General features: G+C 51.3%; 9 protein-coding genes across 9 annotated transcripts; 5 read left to right on the top strand and 4 right to left on the bottom strand.

The window, feature by feature from the left end:
- Positions 1–913: 913 nt before the first annotated feature.
- On the top strand, positions 914–3,586 carry STEHIDRAFT_73699 (uncharacterized protein). Its single transcript, XM_007300490.1, has 4 exons — positions 914–2,188; positions 2,264–2,393; positions 2,457–2,515; positions 2,574–3,586. The coding sequence occupies exons 1-4, from the start codon at positions 1,016–1,018 to the stop codon at positions 3,030–3,032; spliced, it is 1,821 nt and encodes a 606-aa protein (XP_007300552.1). The 5' UTR covers positions 914–1,015; the 3' UTR covers positions 3,033–3,586.
- A 195-nt stretch (positions 3,587–3,781) lies between these two features.
- Positions 3,782–6,226, bottom strand: STEHIDRAFT_91914 (alpha/beta-hydrolase; the record flags this gene model as incomplete). The annotated part of the gene is made up of 15 exons (XM_007300666.1): positions 3,782–3,880; positions 3,938–4,171; positions 4,259–4,317; positions 4,380–4,438; positions 4,503–4,707; positions 4,755–4,938; positions 4,999–5,030; positions 5,088–5,228; positions 5,284–5,325; positions 5,377–5,414; positions 5,471–5,524; positions 5,574–5,681; positions 5,732–5,793; positions 5,853–6,018; positions 6,100–6,226. 15 exons carry the CDS (start codon positions 6,224–6,226, stop codon positions 3,844–3,846), a joined length of 1,548 nt encoding a protein of 515 aa, XP_007300728.1. The 3' UTR covers positions 3,782–3,843.
- Positions 6,227–6,824: 598 nt separating this feature from the next.
- STEHIDRAFT_128523 (AP endonuclease) lies at positions 6,825–8,929 on the bottom strand (the record flags this gene model as incomplete). Its single annotated transcript, XM_007300665.1, has 11 exons — positions 6,825–7,257; positions 7,334–7,442; positions 7,575–7,614; positions 7,670–7,686; positions 7,744–7,843; positions 7,898–8,012; positions 8,073–8,156; positions 8,211–8,378; positions 8,440–8,605; positions 8,659–8,763; positions 8,815–8,929. 11 exons carry the CDS (start codon positions 8,927–8,929, stop codon positions 6,825–6,827), a joined length of 1,452 nt encoding a protein of 483 aa, XP_007300727.1.
- A 576-nt stretch (positions 8,930–9,505) lies between these two features.
- STEHIDRAFT_165947 (uncharacterized protein) lies at positions 9,506–11,556 on the bottom strand (the record flags this gene model as incomplete). The annotated part of the gene is made up of 4 exons (XM_007300664.1): positions 11,533–11,556; positions 10,847–11,448; positions 9,934–10,789; positions 9,506–9,850 (listed from the first exon to the last, which is right to left on the bottom strand). Exons 2-4 carry the CDS (start codon positions 11,299–11,301, stop codon positions 9,506–9,508), a joined length of 1,656 nt encoding a protein of 551 aa, XP_007300726.1. The 5' UTR covers positions 11,302–11,448; positions 11,533–11,556.
- Positions 11,557–12,571: 1,015 nt separating this feature from the next.
- On the top strand, positions 12,572–13,739 carry STEHIDRAFT_50492 (DUF124-domain-containing protein; the record flags this gene model as incomplete). Its single annotated transcript, XM_007300326.1, has 6 exons — positions 12,572–12,745; positions 12,839–12,896; positions 13,004–13,050; positions 13,116–13,296; positions 13,360–13,579; positions 13,643–13,739. 6 exons carry the CDS (start codon positions 12,572–12,574, stop codon positions 13,737–13,739), a joined length of 777 nt encoding a protein of 258 aa, XP_007300388.1.
- A 307-nt stretch (positions 13,740–14,046) lies between these two features.
- Positions 14,047–17,826, top strand: STEHIDRAFT_118727 (ankyrin). Its single transcript, XM_007300663.1, has 10 exons — positions 14,047–14,128; positions 14,195–14,250; positions 14,311–14,496; positions 14,572–14,615; positions 14,971–15,216; positions 15,273–15,853; positions 15,928–16,043; positions 16,095–16,224; positions 16,291–16,887; positions 16,946–17,826. The coding sequence occupies exons 1-10, from the start codon at positions 14,075–14,077 to the stop codon at positions 17,372–17,374; spliced, it is 2,439 nt and encodes an 812-aa protein (XP_007300725.1). The 5' UTR covers positions 14,047–14,074; the 3' UTR covers positions 17,375–17,826.
- Positions 17,827–18,161: 335 nt separating this feature from the next.
- On the top strand, positions 18,162–20,886 carry STEHIDRAFT_144885 (exocyst complex component exo70 subunit). The gene is made up of 11 exons (XM_007300662.1): positions 18,162–18,299; positions 18,365–18,413; positions 18,655–18,750; positions 18,800–18,884; positions 18,939–19,041; positions 19,095–19,481; positions 19,534–19,914; positions 19,974–20,142; positions 20,197–20,664; positions 20,730–20,741; positions 20,798–20,886. The coding sequence occupies exons 1-11, from the start codon at positions 18,270–18,272 to the stop codon at positions 20,848–20,850; spliced, it is 1,833 nt and encodes a 610-aa protein (XP_007300724.1). The 5' UTR covers positions 18,162–18,269; the 3' UTR covers positions 20,851–20,886.
- A 752-nt stretch (positions 20,887–21,638) lies between these two features.
- STEHIDRAFT_153402 (uncharacterized protein) lies at positions 21,639–22,993 on the top strand (the record flags this gene model as incomplete). The annotated part of the gene is made up of 5 exons (XM_007300661.1): positions 21,639–21,715; positions 21,775–22,198; positions 22,302–22,619; positions 22,685–22,920; positions 22,978–22,993. The coding sequence occupies 5 exons, from the start codon at positions 21,639–21,641 to the stop codon at positions 22,991–22,993; spliced, it is 1,071 nt and encodes a 356-aa protein (XP_007300723.1).
- An 84-nt stretch (positions 22,994–23,077) lies between these two features.
- Positions 23,078–24,571, bottom strand: STEHIDRAFT_153401 (nucleotide-diphospho-sugar transferase; the record flags this gene model as incomplete). The annotated part of the gene is made up of 10 exons (XM_007300660.1): positions 23,078–23,099; positions 23,155–23,253; positions 23,316–23,412; positions 23,478–23,559; positions 23,617–23,813; positions 23,864–23,909; positions 23,964–24,046; positions 24,102–24,142; positions 24,199–24,277; positions 24,331–24,571. The coding sequence occupies 10 exons, from the start codon at positions 24,569–24,571 to the stop codon at positions 23,078–23,080; spliced, it is 987 nt and encodes a 328-aa protein (XP_007300722.1).
- Between the last annotated feature and the right edge of the window lie 2,342 nt (positions 24,572–26,913).

The following is a 26,913-nucleotide window of genomic DNA, read 5'->3' as shown; positions in this document are numbered from 1 at the left end:
TGAAATATGCCATCCTACCCATTGTACTGTACACTACCCAGGGCATCCGAGGGGCTTTGACCACCCCTCGATCCCCGTCTTTTTTTTTGTTTATTTTCTTCTAGCGATTCGAACGAAAGAGGGGAGGCATTGGGTGGCGGTGGCGCCCTTTCCTCTCCTCTCTTCCCTCTTTATTCCCTTCCCCTTTTCCCCTCCCCTTTGATTTCCCATTTCCCCTTTTCGCTTTCCATCTTTCCAGTCCAGACCTCCAGACCGGGTCTGGATTTTCTCCTTTGATGGTTCGACTGGAGCATTTGATTGATCGGGCGTGGCCGGTTGATCGGATCTTTTGGGTTCTTCGGGGGATTACGGGCCTGGGTTAGGCTGGGCGAGGTGGCGTGCCTTGCCCAGAGTTACTTGACACTTGCCTGGTTCGGGTTGGCCGTTGGTTGGTTGGTCGGCGGTTGGTGGTGTACTATACGAGCTTTCTTTTGCTTTTTTGTTTCGATCCTTTTCCACGTCTCTTCTTCGTCTTCATGCACCCTCCCCTCCCTCTCTTAATGTCACAGAAAGGCCAGAGAACAGATCGCTGACCTTTTTTGTTTTTTATGTTTTTCTATGTCTTCCCTTTTCGTGGATCGTCAACGTCGACTTCAAATCTCGAACGTCAACTCAACCTTGGAACGTCAATGTCAACTTCAACCAATATCGCGGATCGTCAACGTCGAACTTCGGATTTCGAATGCGTCGAACGACCTTCTACTATCGGCATCTATATTTCCATATTGGATTCGTCGTTTCTTCGTTTCTTCGTGACCGTCGTTGTTCTCTCGTTCTTGCTGCGTGGTCGTCCTGGTCGCCCTGGTACCATTGATCATCGTCGTCGTCCTGCCTCGATTCCGGACTCTCTCCCATTCCTATCGCCACACAACCAGGCAAAGTAAAAGACGAGAACGCCAACCAATCCAACGACAACGCCAGCGGAGGCCTCGGCGCGGACCCGAACCCGTTCCTAGCGACCCAAGACGCCCAGCGGATGATGGGCGGTTCATACCCCGAGACGGACGTCGCTCGGGCTTCGTTGTATCAGATGAATGAGATATCGAGGCGGGCGGGCGAGGCGGGGATGACGTTTGGGAATGGGGGTGCGAGTGGGTCGGGGAATGCTTCGAGGGAGGGAGGAGGAGGTGGGGATGCGGAGGATGGGGGTGGTGGTGGTGGTGGAGAAGGAGGAGGAGCGGATGGAGCGGGAGAAGGGGAGAAGGAGGGGAAGGCGGAGGGGGGATCGGGCGCAAGTGGTGAAGGGTCATCACAATCGCAGTCGCAGTCGCAGATGAGGCAGCAGAATGGGGTGTCGAGGATTATGGCGGCTGGGTTGGGACTGATGGCACCGCCGGATGGGGGAGAGAGTGGAGAACCGATGAGTAGAGCGGACGCGTTGGCGGCTATCGAGGAGTTACAGAGGAATAGACCGCAGAGTCGGATCGGGGCTGGTGTGGGCGGTGGCGGTACGGAGTCGACGAGCGAAGGCGGGTCGTCGTCTTCGGCACAGCAACAACAACAACAACAACAGCGACAACAACAAACGACGGCGCAAGTCTCGGGTTCCGATCCGTTCATCATGCCTCCTTCGCCAACGCCAGGCGAACCCGGCTCGTCCGCATCAGCAGAACAACAAGCCCAAGACGCGATGCAAGGGTTCGGATCGGCCTCGTCCATCGCGCACGAAGGACTCCAGGTGTTCACGCTAGGACATCTCATGCCCCGGAGCGGAGTGGATGACGCGAATGGGAACTGGACGTTCGATGCGAGCTCGTTGGACGGGCTTTTGCCGCTTCCGCTGGGCGATATGACTGCCGGCGGGACTGGTGGACCCCAGGAAGGTGTCCCCGTTCCCGAAGGCGGCGACGGGTACTCCAACTCGCTGAATGGGGCCGGGGCGGGTCCTTCGTCGGGCTATGCGGACGGTGGTGCGGGTGGCGAAGGAGGGATGAGGCCGCCATCGGCGCAGAAGTTGAGGGTGAGAAGGACGGCGTTCGTGCCTGGGTGGAGCGTGCCGCCGAGGGTGTTGTTGGTGGAGGACGACGCGGTGAGCAGGAAGCTGAGTAGCAAGTTTTTGCAGGTGTTTGGGTGTACGATCGATGTGGCGGTGGATGGGATGGCGGCGGTGAATAAGATGAATTTGGAGAAGTATGATTTGGTGTTGATGGTGAGTTTCTTTGGTCATTTCCGTTGCCAGCTCGGAGGGGGTTTGGTTTGCTGATGAGTTGCGGTGTGATTGTAGGATATCGTGATGCCGAAGTTGGACGGTGTGTCGGCGACGAGTTTAATCAGGCAGTTTGACCATATGACGCCGATCATCTCGATGACGAGTAACATGAAGCCGAACGAGGTTATGACTTACTACCATTCCGGTGTGTTCTTTACTCTCTGTATCTTCTTTTGGGATCGGAAGACTTACTTGTGAGTTTGATCAGGTATGAACGATATACTTCCGAAACCGTTCACGAAGGAAGGCCTATTGGGCATGCTCGAGGTACGTCATTTTTCGAGGTAGTTGATTCGACTCATGATACTCATCCATAACCCTACAGAAACATCTCATGCACCTCAAAGTCATCCAACAGCTCGCCCGGCCCCGCGTCCCCCGCTCCGTCGGAATCCCACCCCTCTCCGATCCCTCCTTCGAACAAGCCATGGCCTCCGCCGTCCAGCCGATCGCGAACAATGGCGGGATGCCCTCCTCTTCGAACAACGGCGACGACGACGACGGGAAGATCAACATCTTCGCGGGCATGGGGCTCTCGGACGACCAGTACAACATGATCTTGCAGTCGTATGTGGGAGGCGACGTGGGGCTAATGGGACAGATGGGGATGCCGCCGCAGATGGGGAATTTGATGAGCTCGATGGCGATGATGGGCATGATGACCGGGGGTATGAGTCCTGGAGGGGGTGCGAGTGGGGGTGCAGGGGGGTCGGAGAAGAGGGGGTTGGATGAGGCGGAGGATGAGAGGGAGGGGAAGAGGGGGAGGTTCGAGGTGCTGGAGTGAATGAACGAACGGTGTTTTGCTAACATGGCGTGGTTCTTGCTTCTTTCTTTCTCGATTTCTTTCTTGAATGTAATCTTTATTTGTCTCGGTCGACTCACCCGATTCCCCTGCCCTCATTCCCGCTTCACATTCCCCCTCATCCTCCCACTCCTCAATATAATGCTACTTCCTATCTTTTCTCCCTTCCTTCCTTGTCACTTTCTAGCGTTCGCGTTCGCTGTGCCTCGCAACCCAACCAAACAACCTACACCCCGGTTCTTCTTCCGCCACGCCACTGATCCGATCTCACACAAGTTCGATGTACTTTGTTCTCTACGCTATCGCTCCCCTTCCACTCTCCTGTGTATATGACCCCATGCCCATTGTTCGTTCGTATCCAATATTCTGTCATGCCATACTGCGTGCCTTTCTTCGCTGATATTCTTTGTTCGATTGGCCCCCCTCTCGATATCATCTACTTACCCATCCATCCTGCCCAATCACAGTCATAGTCACACCACCACGCCCCCATCTCATCTGTCCACATAACAGTACCCACTTCCCCCTTGACACCCTTCCACCCTTCCACGTTCACTAGCACCCGCTCCATACATGTCTTTTTAGCAAACCCTTGAACCTTGAACGAATACACGCATGCGTTTTCTTTGCTGTCTGTCCGTTTCTGTCTGTCTGTTTGCTTGACTATGAGTCTTCAGTCTTCACTCTGAGGTAATGGTCCTAGGGCATCACTCGGATCTGATGTTGAGTGTATTATGAGTACCCTGTCGGTCATAAAGAACTAAATTCTAGAAGCATCAACCGCAAAAGCTGACTATTGTCCGTTGACTGCACCCAAGCTTCTCCACCATCTATTTCCTCGTAATCAGTGTGGACCAATCAAGCGCGAGAAAATTCGCGCAACTCACTCGCATCGTTCCATTAGCTCATCGTCAGTATGGAACGTCTCTACCACCGGTTCATCGGTGATCGACCGATTGAACAGCATCTCCGTGTGCCCGTCACTCCACTGGGACCACCGCGGCGTGATCGTCGACGAGTTGATCTTGTGCGACTCGTTGTGAAACAGAGCAAAGTTGAAGAAGGAGCCGGAGAAGGCGTTGAAGAAGTCCGTGTTGTTGAAACTGGGTCGCGTCGGGTCACTGGGAATGAATGGTCCACAAAGGAATGCGTGAATGATAAGTAGCAGTCAGTATGGCACGATAGTTGGGAGTATGAGGTCAACTCACGTCCCAAAGTAGTAGGGCAAGTCGCTGGCGTGAAGCGCTGGAGGGACTGCGAACTCGCCCTGGACATCGCATCAAAACTATGAATGTTTGTGCGACAGCTCGAGATGACAGGGCCTCATACCTTCCAAGCTTTCGTGCCAAAGGCCTGTAAAGCCCAGTATGTCGGGCATATAAACACATCTAGCGAAGGGAGTGATATGTCAGCACAGAAGACTTCACAGCGATGAATCAAGAGATAACCCACTTTCCCCCATCGCAGCCCCAGCCTGCGATACCACGTCCGCCGCATTGGAGATGTTCAAGTATAGGTCCACGGTATGCCGGATCTGCGTGTCGTCGAGTCGTGAGAACAAAAGGGTAAGATATTGCTCCAGAGTCATTTGTTCCACTGCGGTCGTATTGAGGAAAAAGAGACCCTCGAAGGAGTTGGTGACAGCGAGAAGCGCTTCCTAAGAGGACATTAGGGAGTGATGGAGGTCTGAACAATGCTGCGTACCCCGTTGACTTGACTCTTGTTCAACGTGACGGACGGTCTTTCCACGATGAGCTCGAAGTCTACGACAGGTACAAATGTAAATGTCCCGTAGAAGTTGGCCTCACTGACAGCCACGTTTGCCGCACTGAGCACGTAGGCCTCTTGACCTCGTAGACATGAGAGACGATCGTCGGCGGAGTCGCAGCTGCGCGTGTCACGGCGCGTTAGCGCATTATATGGGTTCGTATCTGCAACTAGAGCTCACAAGGTCTGGACGAGAATCTCATGATATAATGCCTGATGAGGTGTCGTCAGTGTGCGAAGTTAATCGACTCAGAGACAGTGTAAATACACCTCTGAGATGGTGTCGTTGTAGGCGTACTGAAAAGGAACGAATGTAGAGCTCATCATGGCAGCCTTGAAAAGTGGTGGTTGGGTGTTCCCTCCGTGGGCTACGATGTGTTGAATGAAGGACCCAGCGCCAGCCGATTCCCCCTATGCCGCAACGTAAGACACTTGTCAACCACAGAGAGGGACTATTTTAACAAACCCAGATCGTGACTCTGGTTGGATCGCCATCGAAAGATGCGATCTGGCAAACGAGTTGGTGCTCGATGATGCGTCAGGGAAAGTGAGAACGTACATGATCCTGGACCCACTGTAGCGCAAATTGCTGATCCACTGCAGAAATACTGTGAACATTGACTGGTCACCAATCTTATCAAGGCGTCACTCACGAAGTCCCGCGTTCAGAGCCCCATCGTCTTTCACGTCCTGACCTGGCAGAAACCCTGCAAAGCTGATAAACATGAGACGAGCCGCATGGTAAGACAGACATACCAAATATGCCTAGACGGTATTGCGGATTCACGGAGATGAAGTTGTACCCCGACTCCCTCACGAAATCCTGAGCCTCATCGCTCGCGTCTCCTAGCGTATATCCACCACCTGAAAAGGCCGTTTCAGTCGCATCCTCCAAGAAAGAGGACCAAACATACCGTGGATCCAAACAATGACGGGAAGATTGGCGTCGCTGCTGATATTCGACGGAACATGGACGCTGCCGTATAACAGAATATTAGAAATATCTCGCTACACAGAATGCACGACAAGCCGAACTTGAGGAATAGGCAGTCTTCGCTCGTGACCGGCGTCGCCCGTTTCGCCCAAGGATTAGTGGGCGACATTCCATTCCAACCTTGGATGCACTGCGGAGGCATCGTGGTCGCTTTTTGGATCGAGGTAACATTTTCAGGGGGTTGAGGGGCTCGAAATCGTAGGTCCCCTTCGTGTACAGGTCATCAGGTGCAAGACACATGATTCAATGATGTAGCTCATTGATCGTTAGAGATTATTTAGGACATACCGACTGGAGGGGCCGCATAACGCAGACCTAAGAAACTCGTCACGCCGGCCTCGAAAGAAAAATCTGACTGATATGTCGCATATCCTTGAACATTGTACTCAGAATCAGCCTTCGCGTATGAGGTCATGACGGAAATGTGCATACCGAGGTCAACTGTCTTCAAAACTGATGTGTCCTGAGCTGAAACCTGACAGAGAACTGCAACTGCAATGGTCGGAAATAGTGAGTACATTGGAGATATGTTGGTCATGCAGCTAACAACCTAAGTGGCATCGTCCTCTCTAGACTGAGCCTTATATACACGCTGAACGTGCGCTCGGGTTCGGTAGTTCGCTGGAGAAAGGCACCTTAGACAGGTCAGCCGGTCATAAAACCAACATGCCAGCGGGCCGCCACTCACTTCATGATGATTCCTCGAGGTAAAAAAGCTGAGATGTACGATGATTACGGAGTATATAGGTGATTTTCAGACGAACGGCACATGGGAAGGGAAACGAAAGAAACTCATTTCGTCGGTCACAAGCCCGTCCTGTGACGAACGCCATCGTGTCCGTCTTTGGTCAAAATGTCCGTTGGCTCTATTATAACGTCGACGCCCATGAACAAGCCAGATATCGACGAACATAGTACATCGGGATGGCTTACAGAGCCTGAAATGGAAGATGAGAACGTGCTAGATGGTAGAAACAAAAAGATTGCTCACTTAGACCTTGACAATCGCTGCTTTACCCACGCTTCTTCTTCGACGCTCTCTCCTTCTTTGTACCCTTCGATTTCACCTCGACGGCCAACTCTACTTCCTCTAAGGTATCTACGGGCCTCTCGCCTTCTTCCGCGTCATTCTCCGCGACCTCCTTCGGCTTGCCACGTCTCGCTTTGTCCTTCCCCTTGCTCGTACCCTTCTCCTTCCCTCCACCGTGCTTTGCGACCATCGATCTCACCTCTGCCTCACCCACTGTAATACTTTCGTCAATAGCAGATGGGCCGGTCGTTGTACTTGCTCTTGAATTAGTAGTATTGGACAGACGATTGAGGGCTGCGACCTCTGTGCGCCACACTTCATGATCGTCGCGCATTGGTGTCTCGAGCACGAGTGGTATGTTTTGCATGCGCGAATCAGTAAGAATATGTGCGAAGGAGGTGAGACGAAGTTCGCCACTATGATCAGAGAGAATAGAGCAGTCTTATACCTGTCAGCAGTGTGGCGAGTGAGAAATCAGTAAAAAGCACGCACAGTCCGATGTTCTCATGGCGATCTTTCTTGGATGCGAGCGTGGCTTTGGAGTCGTTGAGATGCATTCCGCGGAGGTACTTCAGGCCAACAATCCTGTCGAAATCAGACACTGTCAGGAAAGACCAAGCAGAATGAGCATCTGAAATTGGTTTATAGCGGGGAACAGTACCATACCTGTCGACCTGGATCGTGGTGGACAACTAGAGTCAGCTTCATATGACGTGATGAAGGAAAGTTGAACAAACGCACTCCCAGCCTTCTTTGGTCCTTATGTCATAGCCCTACGAGCAATTATGATCAGTCCTCGCGAGGGGCCTTTGACGATCACGCACTCACAGCGGCGAACATATGACCTGAAGGGGCAATCGGAGGGTTAGGTTACACTCACGACTGTGAAGGAAAGGATGTACAGGTATCGAGACAGACGCCCACCCGGGACCTGTCTTTTACTCTTGCGATGATACCCGCGAGCTCTTCGAACTTGCTTCCGATGACATTGCCTGCACCAGCCTGGTTGACGAAACAATTTGAGAAAAGTACAAGGACAGGAGGAAGCCAACAAACCATGTTCTCAATTACTGGTACGACGTTCTTAGTTGCCATATGAGCGCGGTTGATACTCTCTGCGATGAAGCCTATCGACTCGTCTGGAGTGGCGAGGCCGACGGTTGAGCCTGGACTACACACCACATCAATCTCATATAGAAGACCACACGAGCTTGATGAGGTCGAGACGTACTGGAAATTATACAATAGCAAGCCCAACTGCTCACACCGCTGAAGCTCATCCAGGAAACATTGGTACGCCTTCTCCCGTTTCTCTCTAGACGAATTCTTTCAGCTGACAAAGGGAGGTCGCTAGGAAAATCTCTCCTACGCGTCTGGGTTCCCTAAGTTTATGAGATAGCTTCCGTGCGGAAGGATGTGATGTGGGGAATATCCAAACGTCTTCAGACGCGAATTGAACGTTGATATCGAGTCGTCGGAGAAGGGTGGCCCAACCCATTTATGTTGGGACTTGAGGAAAAGCGCAAATGCATTCGCGCTAGCACGTCATAACGCGGTCAAACATTTGAGAGAAACTGGAATATATGGAGAGAACATACCCAATTCTCGCAGCATTCAGGATAGCGTTCTCGACACCGCCTGCAGCAGAAACATGCGCGCCAACCTTCCATGGGGAATTGACACGCCTCGGGTAATCTTCTGGAAATTCGCTCGGTGCAGACTTCTTTCTTGTCCTCTTCTTTGTCGATTCTTTGGCCACGGTCTCTACAGAGACGTGAGTCCGGCTGTGATGAGAGGAGTCATGAGATACGACAAACCCTGTAAGGGTACTTCCTCCGTCAATGCTGGTCCGACCGTCTTCTTCTTCGTCTCAGCTACTCTTTGAGTCTGCACAATGATGTTCATTTCGGATGTCATAGCCTCTATGCACAGATAAGTACACTCCTTTATGTTAAAAGGCTGATAGGACGTACCGTGCTCCGCTGTGGCCTCCGCGTTATCCTCCTCTACCTCCAATTTGCGTCTCTTCACTGCTCTGGGCGGAGCTATACCAAGTTTTGCAGCGCTGGAAGATCGTGTAGAGACCATCCTCGAGCCAAGTATTCTGTGTAATTCTGACAGACGCGAACTTCGGCAAGGGGAAACAAGGGATGTAGCGCGGAGACTGAGTCGAGCGAGCAACAAGGTGTCCAGTTTGGCGATTTCTCGAAGAATTGATTAACAGTGCGCTGGGTAGACCTTCTGATCTTTCCACATCCAGAGACTTATTTTGCAGAACTTGAACTCAGAACTGTGAAGAGGTGATCGTGGTCAATAATCAACGTTCAACCACAAACCGCAACAAGCGCGTCTGTCGCTGTGGCACTCTCGGTGACGGGTGTCATTGTGGCGTTCCCGTGCCTACTTGCAATGACTACAAATCTACCATAGTCGGTCAACGGTGATAGATAATTTGTTCGTGAGTGGCGAACGGACAGCAACAACTGGTCAGGATACTTAGGGTACAAAACAAGACAAGAGCCTATCAAGTTGAGAAAACGAAGTACCGTTCATTGATACAGGCGAAGGACCGGTCACCAAACAAGAACGAAAGGTATATTTCAAGCTGCTTCGCCAACCCATAATTTGATTTTGTAACAGACACAAGAACGAATAAACGAGAGCTTAGGAACCTAATGGCCAAAGTCCTCCGTCTCTTCCCATCGGGAGCGTCGACTCTAACTCCTCGATATCTTCCGTACACATTTTAACATATCGATACTCCCCCTTCCCCAGCTCCTCGAGGCGATATGAGCAATATCGATGTTCGATGCAAACATGAGCGGGGTATCGGAGAGACTGGACGTCGTCGGAATCTGTACTAACGATGAATGTCTCGAGTTGCTGAACAAGGCGATGGACGGCGGAGGCCTCTGCCCTTGGAGTACCAGAGATGCCGGGAGGGTGATAATGAAGAGCTAGAGTGTGTAATTGACGGGTGAATGACGCCGTGCTCTGTAGAAGTCGGCTCTGTGCGAGGAGTACGAAGGGTAAGACCAAATATTTAACGAGGGTCGTAGGGAAGAGTGGAGCGAATATCGTGACTGGCTTACCACAATTTGATCCTCTGCCCCTATCGTGACTGCCAGATGGCGAAGATGTACACATTCCGAAATAAGAGCCATCATCTCGTCGTCACACTCCCAAGGGCTCCCAGAGTATAGCTCCGGTATGATAGTTAAGCTTTCCAATGTGCTGGCATTTCCCGCGATGATGGCGTCGGAAGCCGGTCTTGACCAAAGAATATTCTCGGACGGTGCCAGCTCCTGCATCCCTTGAATTGAGAGATGGCGCAGGCCTGCTCTCGGAATGATACCGAAAGCATGAGAGTCGAAAGGCGAGTCGACGATAAGAGTACGCAGGGCAGTTGTGCCCTTGAAATCGATGGCGGGGAAGGATCCTTCGGCTGAAATCATCGCAGGGTCCTGGTGTGTGGAGAATTTGATGCGAAGGGTATCGAGAGATTGTAAATGAGGTGCTGTGGCAGTATCTATAGTGAAAGGAATGTTGTGGAGGCTCAAAGATTTTAGTCCCAGTGGGAGCTCTCGAGAGCAATGGGCTAGAAGAGTCTTGAGCGTAGGATCCTCGGTGTCGGGGTCAAGTGCTCTGCCATCGAAGGTATGGATACTCAGTTTCTCTACGTTCGGAAACTTGGGTATGAACTCCGCGACTTGGTAGAGGTGGCGTGCAGGATCTACGCCAAAGTGATTCAAGCTGAAGCCGAACTTGCCATCGCTGTAGATGTTGATGGAAACGTCCCGAACAATTGAAAACACCGGCATTGTTGGAAGGACCATGTACGCGGGGCAAAAGCCGAAGGCAATTGTGTCAAGCGTCGTATGGGTGGCCAAAGAGTCCATAATCACAGCGAAGAGCTGAGTGGTAAATGAGGGAGGCTCAACATTCCATCTAAGGATAGTAAGTGAGCGTGGAGTTTCAGGTACCGGACAGCTTTTTGGAACATACTTAAAAGACTTCAGTGATTCAAAGCGAAGAAGGGCTCGTTGCAAAATGCCTTCCACCTTCAAAGCAGCATTCTCAAGTTCCTCCATGTCCATCCCGATTCCATCATCCTCTGCCTCGGAGCCACTCTGAAAGAGATCATCTATTTCGAGGTATGCGGCGCCACCTTCAGCATTCTCTGGTTGCAGAGACAAAATGGCCAGCTCCCCTGATGCATCCTCCACTTCCGAAGAGGCTTCCTCCTCATCCTCCTCGTCCTCCTCGTCCACCTCGTCCCCCTCTTCCTCCTCGATATCCAGGTCGTCGTAAAGCCCGACTCTCACATCATAATCGTCGTCATCGTCATCTTCTGCAGAGCCCCAGTCATTGACCATGGTTCTGTCATAGATCGAGCCGAACAACAAATTCTCCGTGAACCGCGCTATCGGCGATGTACCCGATGCGATACTTTCAAGCATCTCCCGTATGCTCGATGAACCAGACAGTAATGCCTGTAAGCTGATAGTAAAGTTATCAAATAGAAGTGGCTCCAAGACGCTGTTCAACAACCGACAGACGAGTCGGACATTGAGTGCCCATTTACGATGACGCCGCGCAATGGCATCCTTTAGTGAGCAAATAAAGGGCTTGAATTAGAGATGGACTATTCCTGCAAATGGTTTAAATGTGCGTAGGAGGTGGGCTTACACTTTGTGGAGTTTTACGGTTTCTCGACCATCTTGTAGGAAAAGTCGGTAGCTGGATATCGTCCGGTTTGGCCGCCAGGGCAAGACCGCAGATGATACTCAAAATTTCCGGTGGAAGGACGAAGAGGGAAGTTGTGCCTGTGTCGGTTTTCATCCGACTATGATAATATATCTTTATACAGGGAGATTGGTGGTGTATAATAGGTAAGAGACGAGACTTGCGAATTGTCGTGGTGCGAGAAAGGGCTCAACTTCGTGCGCAATGCGCCACTGTGGCTCACCTCGTGTTTTTAAACTCCGCCAATCCGCCGCCAGCCGGTCAGAAACCGGAAGTCACCGTCAACCTTCAACATGTACACTCCTGCAGCACTCAGGCCTAAGGACTCAGGAATGCTTCCTTTATCATCCTGGTTTTAGAGCTTCCCATTTGACTGCGACCATCTCTTCGTTCCTTGTTGACTTGCTCCACGTGAGACAAGTATCCCAGAAGCTATGAGAATCGTTGAATGTGGCGATGCGATGGCCACTAAATTTGTATCGTCTGATCCTCACAATATCTGGTTGTGGTACTACTGGACTTCTTGCGCCCTTCTGGGAGCGTTGATACGATATGCCCACAGCACGACGACCTCGGAGAATTCTTGGCCCCTATGGACTCACCAAACTCACGCACGCTAACGTCACGGTACTATATGGAACCCGATCCAAAACACGGCCTGCGACTTTTTTAGACGAGTCAGAAGGACCACAAAGGCCCTGTTTTCGGTCGGCATCAAGTCGCTGGTCCTCCTTGTCCTTATTTTTTCAGGCTGTACTCATCAGCGTTCATCTCAGGCGCTCGATTATTAGATCGCGTCGCACCGCCCCCTTCACAGCATCTTGCGCCTCAACCATGATACCCTTCCAAAACACATATAAGGGTACAGTACCCTCGATCTTTCATCCTCCCGCTTCCCTCCCTCATCACACGCCCCATCCCACACGCACAGACCAACCACTCCCACTCAATACCAGTCATCCAATTTCCAATATGCAGCCCGGCATGCCCACTCCTCAACATCACCAGGCTTCGACCTTCTCCCAAGCGCCACTCAGACACGGTGATACTCACGACGTGGAGACAACGGGTGTATTTCAAGGTGGCAAGTACAAGATCGACCACAGGGATAGCAATACGTTGCTCTCGGTGACGCTGCAGCCAGAGGCGCAAATCAAGGTGCGTTCTCGTCTCAATCATCCCCAAATAATTACATGGTTTCTGCTCGATCGCATGGGATAGCTCATCTTCTTTGTGTATTTTGTGGTTTAGGTGAAGCCGGGGGCTATGTTGGCCATGGATCCGACCATGCAGATCCAAGGAAAGGTGCGTGTAACTGAAACATTCCTGGACATTCACCAATTGATAAGGAGATGTTCCTTCACAGCTGAAACTTAGGTAAAACACCTCAGCATCACCCGCTATTGACAAAATGAGCTCACATGCAACACCACAGCTTCTCGAAATTCTTCTCAGGCGAGGAGGTATGCGTCCTGTCCTTTCTCTATGCACACAACATAGACCTGATCGTATATGTTATATTGTCTAGGCGAGTGAATCTATCTTCACCGGACCTGGTGAAGTCCTCATAGCACCCGAGGTATGGGGAGACATCGTTCCTATCACTCTTGACGGTCAAGCACCGTGGAGTGTGAGCAAATATGCCTTCCTTGCATCTACGTCCGGTCTCGTCCGAGGAGTCAGAAGTCAAGGTTTCGCGAAAGGTTTATGTGCGTTACTTTAGCCTGTCACTCGTCCAGCATGCCATGCATCTGACTGTTGTGGGTATATAGTCTCAGGGGAAGGGTTCTTCGTCTCTGAGATCTCAGGCCAAGGCACCCTCTGGGTGCAAGCCATCGGTGCCATTGTGCAACGCCATCTGCGCCCGGGTGAAGAGTGGATTGTCGATAACGGCCATCTAGTTGCTTGGTCCGCCCAGTACAAGGTAGAGACGATCAAAGCGAAGGGCGGTTTGTTGTCCAAACTCCACACCGACGAGGGAAAGGTCTGCCGGTAAGTAGACCATTTCTATTCATCCTTAACATAGAGAGCTTACAATTCGGAAATGTTCGTTAGCTTTACTGGACCCGGGACGGTTTATATCCAGACCAGGAACCCGGATACCTTGATTGGTTGGATCACCGCAGAGCAGAGCGCTCGGGCTGGTAACTGATTGAGGTTCAAAGGCTCTTAAAAGTTCCACAAACTGTATCATTTATTTCTTGCCCCCAAGTATATGTAGTGTACCACAATCCATCTCTTTCTGATAGCTAGCGAGTTCCAACCAAATACGTGACTCCTACGGCGATGCGGCAGCTTCCGGTGAGCCTCTGCCGGTGAAATTTAAGTCCTTGTCCTAAATTGGGACGCGTTAATTATGTAAGCCAAAGGCCAATGTCGCGAACGCGAGGCGCGACGCCTCGCGGTCACTTGGCCCTTCTCCGCCTTTCCCCATCACCGTTCCCCTCCCCCTTTTATATCTTACATTCGTTCTGGTAGCATCACAATATGGTTCTTAGGACAAATGTAGTCAACGCTTTTGCATCGCTGGGTCTGGAGACGGTAAGGGCTTCAAGGTTGAATGTCAGACTAACGGCAGACACTGACTTCTATCTCGGAATATCGCAGGACGCAGACTTCAGTGAGGCAAGGCTGGCTTACAAGAAGCTCGCCCTTCAACATCAGTAAGCGATCCGTTCCTCATTTTTCCCACTATAGTCCATGAATTGTCGCGTATCTTTCAGCCCAGACAAGAACTACGGCGATTACGAAGCCACCCAAAAGTTCCAGGAGGTCTCCGCTGCATGGGAGATCGTTCAGAGACATTACGATAACCCAGCCTCCAGCCATCAGCCCGAAGGATTCAGTAGTGGAAGGGGCGACGATGAAGATGGATTCGAGGATGAGGAGGAGATGGCGTTCTTCTTCCAGTGCGTCCCTTTCTTTGCGCCCGAGGAACCCTCTATTGCTGTGGCATCGGGCTAATGGCGAGATGTTCCCGATAGGTTCATGTTCGAGGAGATCATGCGTGGAATGGCTGGTAATCGACGTGAGTGAGCGCTACTATTCTTCATGCTAATTCTGTGGCGTGGTCGCGATCGGTATGAGCGATTCTAGAAGCAGTTGACCTCTCGCGCCTACGCACTCAACGGTCTCACGTTCCATATATTGAATTAAACTGCAAATGAAACGCGGGAATCCTGTGTATTTGCATGATCTCGTTCTTGGTGTACCGCATATCCTCGTCGCTGCCCGGCGCCACTCGAATGGTTCCTTGCAATTGATCGAAGTAGCTCTGCTCCACGTGTCCTTTGAACGCCATCACACTTTACTCTGCTTCATCTTTTTCTTTTCACCGTGCTTTCAACCATCTCACTAATCATTATGTGCGATTTTTTCCTCAGGCGGTTTCCGTGAACAAAAACGCTCCAGTGGCGGTCGTCCCTTCGCCTTCAGTATGGGTGGTAACATCTTCATGTTCGGAGGCGGTCCTCCACCGCAGTCATCACGGTCCTCTTACGGCCCAAGCTACGGCTACAGCTCGTCGAGGTCATATTCACGGAATGAGAGTTCGTATGCGCGGGTGAAGGATACCAAGACGCAAGAGCAGAAGGACAAGGAGGCTTACCAGAAGAGGATGAAGGAATGGGGTAAATACTCATGTTATGCTCCGTATTCTTGTCACTGACTCACGGTGCTCTTACAGAGGCGGAAATTGCTCGCGAGCAGGCTGAACTCGACAAACGAATGAAGGACAAGAAGAACGCCGACCGTGCACGTGAACAAGCTCGCTCAAGGTGCTTCACCGCCGCGCGCAACGGCGATCTACAGAGTCTGAAGGCCGATGCCCAACAATACAATATCGACGTGACAGTCGCTCGAGGAGGAAACAAAGAGACGATGCTTCATGTCGCAGCGGCAGGGAAGGGCACGCCAGAGGTCGCGGCGTTCTTGATCGAGAAAGGCCTCTCCGTCGATGCCTTGACCAATGAGAAGTACACGCCTTTCCACCTCGCGGCGATGAATGGCAATCTATCACTCGTACAATACATTCACACCTCACATCCGAAGCTCTGTCACCCGTCGAAGGCCACAGAGCGTGGAACGACGCCACTGCAACTCGCGTTGCAGAGCGAGAATCCTGACGTCGTGAGGTATCTGGTGAAGTACGCACCAGTGCATGATGTGACGACCTGCTGGAATACGGTGGAGGTCAATCTGGAGGGAGCGGAGAACGACGCGGAGAGGAGCAAGTGGGAGAACATAAGGAAGGTGCTCCAGACGAAGGTTTGTTTCTTCCTTTGCTTCGTATCAAATCTCTGGTCCATGTTGGCTGATACACGACGACTTTGCCTTTATAGAGGGGCTTCCAGCCATTCGCTGGACCGGAGAGTCCTGTTGAAACTGAGGCTTCTTTGCCTGGGTTTGGAGAGGGGACATCGAAGAAGGCCAGGGCCAGGGCAAACAAACGCGAGCGGTAGGACTCATTGTCATCTGACGCTACCACGATCTTAACATTTCTTTGTAGGGAGAGGCAAGATGCCCTCGAGGCTGAGGCTAGAGCTGTCGCTGAGAAAGAGGCTCGTCTTGCCGATGAGCGTAAGAGGGCTGAGGAGAAAATCCGCAAGAAGGAAGAGCGCAAGCGGGAGAAGGAAGAGGTACGCGTTTGGTTTTCTGGTTTATCATTTTTCGCTCCCCACTCTGACACAATTTCGATCGTCCAGGCCATTCGCCGCGCAGCAGAGGAAGCAGAGCGCCAGGTCAGAGAAGTCGAACAGCGACAACGCGACGAGGAGGAACGTGTTCGCCGTGCTGAAGAGGAGAAAAAACGGGCAGAGATAGAGGCTATGGAGAAAGCCAAAAGAGAGAAGGCCGAAGCTGAGAAGAGGAAGAGGCAGGAAGATGAAAGAAAGAGGAAAGCAGAGGAGAGAAGGATTAAGGAGGAGGAGAGGAAGAGGAAGGAAGACGAGAGAAAGGTTAAGGAAGAGATCGAGCGGGTCAGAAGGGAAGAGGCTGACAGGATTAGGAGAGAGGAGCAGGAGGAAGAGAAGCGAAGGCAGGTGGAAGAGGAGAGAACGCAGAAACAAGTTGAGGAGGCTGAGAGGCAGGCGAGGTCAGAAGAAGAGGAGAAGGCCCGGGTCGCAGAGGAGAAGAGGAAATTACTGGTCAAAGCCAGGCTAGAGGAAGAACGGTTGAAGAAGGAGCGTTGGGAGCAGAAGAAGCAGGCTGATGTCGAGAAGAATAGGCAGAAGCAGAAGGAGCAAACGGCCAAGTTGAGAGCTGAGCGCGAGGCCTTGGAAAAGGAACGGAAAGCAACAAAGGTATGTTCTTGGTCAACTCGTTCGCGCACTGAATCTGACGACTCATATACACAAACAGCCCGATCACGCTCAAGCGACTCCTTCCTACGGCGCTGCCCCTCTTTCACCGCCGAAGACTCCCGAACACATTGCCAATGTTTCCTTCGATGGACCATTGCCATCCTACGACGAAGGCCTTCAGACAGCCGTGGCAGCCGATTATCTGTTTGATCCGCCGCCCGTGGTCAGGCGTCGAGTGAAGATCCCACAGAGGGCACCGCGGACGTACGATAATGTGTCTAGCGTCCACCCTACGCCGAAGTCGGCTGTTAGAGAGCTTGCATCGCCAGCTGAATGGACGGAGGCTTCGAGTGTGACGCCACTGGAAGAGGCGTATGTGCATAGAGAGGGCGTGCCCCGTGGACGAGGTAGGGGACGCCCGAGGGGTTTCTTTCGTGGCCGGGGACGGGGCCGTGGTCGTGGTGGACGTGGCGTTGCTGTCGAGTAAGGGTGCGGTGGGCGTCCATGGCGAGGGTCTGTTGCTAGCTTTTTGGTTTTCATCGTCGTGGTCGTGCTCCTTTGCGAGTGTCGCGACCGCTTTCTGTCGGGTTTCAGTTTCTTGTCTGGTCGAGCGACCATTTTTATTACTTCTTGACAACACATCTCGATGTTTCTTGCTCTGCCCCGTTTGCTATGGTATAACTTAGGTTCGGTCTTTTGTCTTCGTCTCCCACATTCCTCCGGTCCAATGCTACATACGTATATGTACAACTATTTCTCCCGTCATCTTCATTGTTCATACCCCTCCTCCGCCCACCCACCTCATCACACTGACTCAGACTCTTTCTTGCAATTATGGACCATGGGTTCATGTGTACATAGTATCAGTACTTTCTTGCTCGGGTGTGGCGTGTTGACATACTTATTAGATTCTACTTCTTGGCCCAATCTGTGTATTTTATGTTCGTGTCGCGCGTTGTGGTCATGCTGATCCGTAGTTGTGCACCTTGTACAATGCGCCTCTGTGCGCCTCCGGTTCTAGATGGCTTTGAACTTCGCAGGCACTTAACGGATGCATTGCAGATGCAGGAAGATGGCGGAACACTGGAACAACAGCTTTGAATTTGATCATGACAACATGGTCCTGGTGAGCGCTTACTTGCTTCATCTTATCTTATCGCAACTCTCTGGTGGCGTGCATCGTGCAGTTCGAACTGCCCCTCTTTCGACTCTTCCGCTTACCATCCAAAGCTTGCCTCCGTGATTCTCAACGGGCTGTGACAAAACATCTACTCAAGAGCCTCTCCACTCGAGTAGAATTAGTATACTAAGAGGAAAGTAACATTTCTGGGAAGATTACTACTCTCTCGAGCTCGTCGTGACGTGTATCGCCACACCTCGACATGGACGATGAAACGGCTGAAATCGAGCTGGTGGGTACCTCGATTTAACTCGTGTATAGCAGTACTGACCGCAGACCGACGCGCTTTTGATGCAGCTTGAGCAGAATTTGAATAAGACGCGTCAAATATCCCAACGAATGACTAGTAAGTCAATAGATCGCGATAGTTCGAGTGATGTGGTCTTGCCTGTGTATCCTTATGTCCCAACCGCCGCACACCAAGATTCAGTTGTGTAAAGGATCTATCACTTCCCATGGAAAGATGAAATAGGATAGCCTTTCCTTGGCATACGGGCACTTGCTAGTTGTTTCCCGCTTGGTAACCTTCACAATGCGGCATGCCGCATCTAAGTACCATGAACTGATGATTTGGTGTCTTCTTGCAGCTATTTTGAGCAGCCTAGATGGTCGATTAATCAAGCTCGAAAAGTCCATACTGCCCTTGTATACCTCGACCCAAGTCTTGACCCGAAGAGGGAATAGTGAGTGTACGCCCCATCCTTACCCGATCAAGAGTGTAACACAAATCAGACATCGAGGCTGCGCTACAGAAGATATACGAGGTTGCTAGCAGCCAGGAAGGCAGCGCTGCTGAAGAGGCCCTGATTCTACGCGGGTAAACTCGAACGTTTGGTCATCCTTGACGAGGTCAGACTAATCGCATTGATAGTCCGCAGCCTGACCAACTAGGAGCGTACCAAGATGCTTTGGAACGCCTGAACGCGAGCATTGCTTTCAAAGCTCAAGACCGCGACTCCGGTGCTAGAGAGAACGTAGGCTGTCCCGTGTTTTCTGGTGTTCTGTACGGCTGAAAATGAAGTTATAGGCTCGACTCGTTGAAAGTGGGGCAAAGAAGCTCGCTCAAATGTTCACCAAGCTCGTCGCAGAAGGCTCCTCTGGGACACCGCCCGCCAGCACCGACTTTGAGCTCTCTACATTCTCTCCTTCGCTGATGGCGGATCTCAAGCCCTTAGTTGCTTTCCTCCGCACTTTACCATTACCATCCACACATCCGTCTCATCCCGCCGCGCCGGCTATCCTATCAACCTTGAAGGAGGCACAGAACGGATACGCAGATATGCGCGGTAATTGGAGCAAGAAGTGCTTGGAGGCATATGGGAGAAGGGTGGTCGAGCGTGCAGAGACCATGGAGGGCGTTCCCGCGGGTCGGGAACTGGGCAAGTGGATCGAGAACCTCCTTGAAGTGGCTGAGGTACGTCTGTCAGGTCGGAAGTTAGCGTCATGCCTAATTGCACCTGTTATAGTCGGAATATAACCTGCTGAACGAGCTTTCACCACTGCAAAACCCTTCGCTGCTCGCCACAACATTCGCCACACTCCTCAACCCTATCATCCGCTTGTACAACGACACAATGTCTTCTCTGTCGTCACTCATTAAGCGATCACTGCACAAGTATACGTTCCTCGCGCTCTCCTCGTACTCTGCGCTAGCATCGCACCAAGCTAGTTGGGATTCCCTCATCACACGACGAGCGGACCGAAGCGCCAACGAGCTCAGAGATGGCCTGAACTCGCTACGAGGCGTCTGTTTGCGCAGCTTCCCCGAGTTTTTGGCCGACCTCAAGCTTGCGGCTCTAGGAAAGGGCGGTGAACTCGGTACGGGATTGGCAGACTTCACCGTTTCTGTACGTGTGGTCCACCTACTTTCTCGCGGCAGCGAAAATACTGATGTCTGAGCTGCCAGACTGTCAGGTACATGGAACAGATTGTCCAGGTGCAGGACGGCGTTGGGTCCTCACTGGTCGCTCTTGGTGACGGTAACTGGAAGATGGGCGAAGGTATGCGAGCGGCTGCGAACAAGGGCCCCAAACTCGGTGAAGGAAGCGAGCATATCCTCATCGAGCACTATATCTGTAAGTCGCGGTACCAACCGCCGTTGATATAGATGCTGATTGTCACCCGGTTAGATGACGTGGTCAACACGACCATTGGCAGCCTTCAAACCCTCTCCCGCTCCGAACGTATCCCGGCCTTCGGCTCAGTCTTTCTCCTGAACAACATCTCCTACCTTCGAACATATCTCCTCCGCCCTCGAGCCCCTCTCTTCGCCCTCCTCTCTCGACCCACTCAAGACGTCATTACCTCCAGCTTCAGAACCGCCAAAGCGGGCTACTTTGATTCGAACTTTTCGCCTCTCATTCAGGTCTTAGCAGATGACAAAGATTCTAAGGGAGGTAAAGCAGCGATGAAGGAGAAGTTTGTGCGATTCTTCGATCTGTTAGAGGAGGTCAAAGAGAGACATAAGATGGCGAAGGTGCTGGAAGGGGACGACGAGGATGATGCGAGGGAGATGTTGATGGAGGAGGCGGTGAAGCTTGTGGTTCCGAGCTTGCAGAGATTTACGCAGAAGACGAAGGAGAAGGAATTTAGCAAGAGTAGGTTGCTTGGAGTAGTGTCTCTTGGTTCCTATATACTAACCTGAACTATCATTATCAAACAGATCCGTCCAAGTGTGAGTACGGTCTGCATAGCCAATACGTTCTTGTGCTGATACTCTTTGCCCATTAGATATCAAGATGTCGCCCGAAGAAGTAGAAACGCAGATACGCAGCCTTTACTAGACTCTTTGTATCTCATGACGTGGGATGGATATGCGGACACATACCCTTGTATTCTCCGTGAGCCTCTCCCCATCAACCTTGCCCCCATGGGCCGCTTTTACTATGAAGCCTTGTCAGAAGTGAGCGCTTAAGCTGAAGAGGTATCAGTCAACTAGAGAGGCAGCTAGGTAGCTTGGAAGATAAGACCGTGAGGATTGTTCCTACTGATACGATGATACGGATGCCAGTGACAAGCACTTCCCGACTCGAAAGAGGGTGGGCATCGAGAGCGAGCGCCACCAGTCACATAGAAGTCTGACGTTGGGTAAACGTGCAGCTTGTAAGAGCGCTGTTGTCTTTTCCCCAATGGAGTGGTTGTATTCGACGATGCACCAGGCATATCATATTGTATCGACAGATGCGTAGGAATGGTCTTGACTGGAAGGTGCGAAGCTGACGAGCCATATCCAACGCTGGACATCACCGGAAGCGGAGCTTTATATTTCCACTCCGACACAGCGTTCCGGCTGTTCAGCGCTCAGCCCACCTTCGTGACGCAGCCGGATCAGACAGACATCCAACGAAGGCGTGTTTTGGCGATCAGTTTGTAACCAAGCGCATTGCCTACCTGCCAGTGACAGGCTGATACAGTACTGCTCGTACTCCAGAAGACGGATTCTGCTCCGTATAAGTATCTTCCCAGTCTCTACTGCTGATATTCGCCTATTGCGACGTACACGAAGCGTGTCACTATTGGTGCCAGGAGAACGACCAGGAACCATCCTGCATCTCGAAACAATGACATACCTATGACTGAAGACACATCCGCGATAAACGAACTCATTTTTCGCGCACTGAAGGAGATGAAGGCTCTGAACTCTGTCGAGTAAGTACATTATCCTCTCGGGTCGTTTCGATATGTGAGCCCTTGCTGATCGACCATAGATGGAACTTCGATAGCAGATACTCAAGGTGTGGTATCAACAACACGGTTTCTTGTGCCCTCGGCTCGCTGCCTCTCTTAGAAAAGGTCGAATTGATCTTCCAGTCCCTCGTCTCAAAGTCAGACACTCCATCCTTCTCTACCCTCCCAAACCTCCGAACTCTCCTTATCCGCTGCGACTATCCTGTCGGAAGGTATAATCAGCCAATGGACGTTGCATCGTATCTCGCTTTGATCTTATCCCAATCTCCCAATCTCGACTTCCTCGACGTCGAGATGCCTTCGCACGAAGGCGTCAAAGAGGTCCCTGACCTGAAGGACATCCTCCCAGACTTTTCCTCCGACGCGAGCACTCCTATACCTCTGCGGTATTTACGCCTATCGAACGTCTTTATCACCATCAACAACACACGCTTCCACATCTCCGTCATCTCCATGTTGTGAAGAGTACGATCACTGGTTGGGATATCACCAGGACCTCGACAACGAATGAAGACACGTTCCTTTCTCTCTGTCGTGAGGATGGTAGTTCGGATCTACACACCTGGAGGTCAACTGGATCGAGAAGGGTGGTCACCGTATCATTCCACCCTCCGGCTTGAAACATCTATCGGTCTCTGCGACAGGTCAGGCTGAAGTAATCATCGACGGCACTCCCCTTCATCGTACCTTTTTCTCGGTCATTCTTCCTGGTCATTCTGCGTCTTTGTTGTCGCTGCCCATCAACTCGTTTAATGCGGGGCCTTGGAGTTATAATAGTAGCATGATCAGAGGTGTGCTGAGCTGCGAACGCCTCGAGAAACTCTACATCACTATCTGCGAAGACGACTTTTCAGGCGACGCCATAGTGAGTCGATCTCTATTTCTCACATCAGTTGCTCCACTTGAATGTGCTGACGCCTACATCGCCAGGCAAACCTACTGAACGACCTGAGCTCTCTCCGTTACCTGGAACACCTTGACATCGCCGCCGCCTTCACGCCTGCCGAGTGGTTTTGTGGAAACGGTCTGATGGACCACCACAGGCACTTGCAGAAAAAATTGGCTTCTGCCGTCCAGGAGTTTCGAGGTATTGCAGGACGTCACTACCCGGCTACTGTGTCTGCGGGCTGTGATCATCGCTCAGAAGTAATGGAGGAAGAAGGAGAGTATGTGCATGCGTATATACTGTTCATTGGCGGCCTAACCTACATGCTATGTGTCAGGCGCGTCAACGCATGATCTACAATGACTAGGCCGAGTCCGTCGCAGACTTCCATCAAACCGTCCGGCCTCATTTGTTCCTTTAGCACACCTAGTCACAGTCTACCTCTGAGGATCGAACCACCTAAATACCGAGAGCATAAGTGACGTGCACAACGGGTCTTGACAGAGATACATACTTTGCTCCATCATCTCGAAAGTCAAGGGCAGCACCCTCCTTCAGGCACGCACACCGGTCGAGGTTAGGACACTCATATTCCCATCCTTGGTGCTGATAGCTATGACAAAGGTATTCAGAGATCACGGGCGATTAAAGTTCTGGGGCAGTGGAAAGACGTACCCTAAGTCATGAAACTGGTACGCCTGTTCTCTCCTGAGCAACATCGCAAGTCCGTAGGAATGGACGGGTGCGTCTCCCCATCGCTCGTAGAAGAACCCTGTGGATCAAGAGCTATGAGCGCGGGATGGAAGAACAGGGAACCGAATACGAAGAATCACTAACCGCCAGCCAGGTCCAAAAATTCGAAGAATGAAGTGTATAGCTCGCTCTCCCAAATGCTCCTGTGCGAGATCTCAAAGTTGTTCTACAATCGTACCGTGTGAGAAGGATTCGGTAGACGCTGCCAGGAACAGTAACTCACATATACGGTGTTGCCGGTCGAATCCCCACCGTCGGCCACTCCGTTCAAAGCACTCTCAACAGCACTGTCGCCCTTCCAAGCGAACGGGAGGTTTGCGTCTGGGGGAATCAGTTGCTTATTTTGGGAAAGGAAAAATGAAACGTTCGAGGCGAGCGATTCCTGGACCCAATTTGCGTCGTAAGTGACCTGTACGAAACCTGTCCATCCAATCAGGTGAGCATCTGAGTTAATATATCTGTGGACGTACCGTAGAGCGCGTTTTCGGATATTAAGCGTTCGACTGGGTCGTATGGCTTTGCGAGGGCTATCAGAGGCCTCAACGAAGGTCATAAGTATATCGAACGCACTACGTCGCAATGAAACTCTATGTCCGAGTCCAGTCGCCACAACCAATCATATCGAGATGTCGCGGGATGTCTCCAGAAGAGCCCTGTGCACGGAGGATCATGAGAAAGGCCACCGAAGCATCAGAATCATGTGCTTACCAGAATAGAATCGACACATCGCGCGATATCCAAGCGAGAACCTACCAATTGTCCGTCAATTCGGATAAAAGGGGCGGTCCGCTGAAGAGATGTGTACCCAATATTACGCAGAGATGAGTCGACTCGCTTTTTGTCTAAAAACGCCGGTACGTCCCAATACTCCTGTTCAATAACAGCTAACCGGGAACATAAGTTGTGCATGTCTCTCCGAACCTCTGAGACCACGTACCAAATGTTGCTCTTCCCTCAGTGATATGTGCCACCTTGGCTTTTATCTCATCCGTAATGCTATACGCCTCGTCATACGGTGTGAACAGAACATAAGGATACTTCAAACGCCGATTAAATCGGTCCTCTATGTTGTATAGAGCCATTGTCATCTCTGTCATTCTTGACGGAGAGACGAGCATCACTATGGCGGCTTTTGGATTATCAGCAGCCGCAGGAGTCGTATTCCACTCGGAGGACATCGACAGAATGGCAGTATCTAGGCGGCTAACGTGCGGAAAAAATATTGCAAGGAGGAAGAGGATTGTGGCCGCGAAAAGGACAAAGAAGACCATCACTGCTCGCTGCATCTTCGAATGGCGGCCGATACCAGCTGTTGAGTAGTGGGTGAGGTTTCAGAAGTACAAGCTGTTGGTCTTGGTGGTAGTCAGGCTAAATGCTCGAGTGTGAAAGCTAGATTGCTTGGCGGTCTGAGCAAAAGCCTGGTCTCATATAAACGCTCATGACGTTTTGCAGTCTAGATCCGCGTTATTCCTCGGAAAACGCATCTGCGCCGCCCTCAGGAACGAACAAACAGCGGCGATACCAAGAGAAAAGAAACAGAAACGATGAACACAGATTCCAGAACATCAGAGGAGCCTGACGTCTTGTCTGTGTTGCAGTGATGTTCCATCCGAACAAAGGCTCTTAGAACTCGTAACTTGGAGAACTTCTTGAAAGCAAAGATGTAGCAAAATCGGGCGCTGCTCTTTGATCGGGGTTCATGGCTAACCTGGCCGCATTGGCGGCGAGTGCCCTTGCATGGCCAGCGATGATGATATATGGGGGATGGTTGTGCGAACCGGCGTTGATATCGTAGGTCATAGTTAGTCAGATTGATAACACACACAATCTGGTGAAATATACTGGGACTTACATCGTACTCGTCCGTGCCAGCACAGGCACTAGGTCTGGCCATCTATTTGCTGGTGGGCCTGGGGGTGGCTATCACTAGCACTAAGTCAGTATACATACGAGGGCATGTTGCTATTCACGTCATACTCAAGAATGCACCTGACGCTCCACATACCTATAGTGATGCAACGAGATTTATATAGGCTATTAGTTGGTGTGAGTGTCTGTCCTGAGAAGAAACACACACGTCTGTTCTCAACGACGACTCAGAATTTGGAGTCGTTCGGAAGCCAATCGGAAGCCTGAGGGGATTGTCAGTTTCAGGGTCAGCTGGACTCCGAAACGTCGGAGTTACAACTGGGGTGATGAGCTAACGTGCGTCACCTGTCACCCAATTCTCCGTTCTGTCCTTCTCCATCTTGCTCAGTGCTCAGTGCTCAGTGCGTCAGTCTGAAGGTCTGAGGGACTCACCGTTACACGTGTCCTTCAATTCTCGAGGCCTGCCTCATTGGTACGGACTGAACTTGAGCATGAAAACGTGCAAGGTCCTGATTTAGTGAAAGGTTTTCTCGCACGAGCTATACTGTTTACCCTTTTCCTACCGCCCATCTACTCACCGCTGTTCTATAAGTAAACAAGGTATCCCCAATCTTCCAGTCACTGATCACCGCCTGCTCTCTGCCATATTCGGCCTTTGAGATCCGATTCGCACCTCGTCACCTATCGTCGCCTGATTCGCTCGCAATAATGTCCACTATTCGCTGCGTTTAGGCCTTCAAACTATCCTCCGAAGGTCTTCGCTGTATCGCACTTGTACATGAACTCTCCTGATCCTGTTACAGCACTTGATTTATTGACACTTAAAGGCCATGCATCTCCATCTAAATCTAACCTCCCACGCCGTGTCACTCGAAATATTTTCACGCCGAGTTTAGTACAATGTGGCGATATATTTAGTCCATTTGATGCTGCAATCTTCCCTTTTTTTTTTTTTTTTAAATTCAATTGCATTTGTATAGCGCCAGCGAAAGCCAGGGGCGCTGAAAGTAGGTACTAGTCAACTATCTACAGTACGAGAGGGAGTTGGTAAATACAATCTTCCCTTTCAGTCAACAGAAGTCCATGCATGGGAGACGAAGAGCCGTGGCGGTCTTTACCATGGCGTGAAGTTACATCCATATAGCTTTCTTCCCGGTCGGAAGTTACTGACGTTCTGTTCATGTGCTCCATGTAGAAGCCGATATTGTGACGAGCAACGTGTTACGATATGCCCACCTCCACGACGTTCGCCCCTTCTGCCACAACCCCCTCTTCCTGACAGCGCAGAGTCGTTAGTCTCGCGGATATACCGTATGCTATCATCTTTTAAGTGACCCGGACAATGGGAATCTCTCTGGTAAAAGCGGAGTTATTGGCGCTTTTCCTCGAAACATTTGTGTATGGTACGTACATTTACATCTTCCTTAGCACTGAAGTTGTCTGATATCCTTTGGCCTAGGCGTTTTCTTCATCCTTGACATCTTCCTCCTCGCAGTCCTAGCCTCTTCGAGAGATACAGGAAAAGCATCTCGGACGATCGCCTCGATCGCCGTCCTGATGCTCCTTCTCGCCACAGCAGTACGCTGCTCTCCTATGGTCAAAATGCCACCACATTACGAACCATCTAACTCCTCATACATTCAGCATCTCG

This window comes from Stereum hirsutum (assembly GCF_000264905.1).
Source record: "Stereum hirsutum FP-91666 SS1 unplaced genomic scaffold STEHIscaffold_3, whole genome shotgun sequence".
Lineage (NCBI taxonomy): Eukaryota > Fungi > Basidiomycota > Agaricomycetes > Russulales > Stereaceae > Stereum > Stereum hirsutum.
Note: the sequence above shows the minus strand (reverse complement) of the source record. Positions and strands in the feature narration are given on the sequence as shown.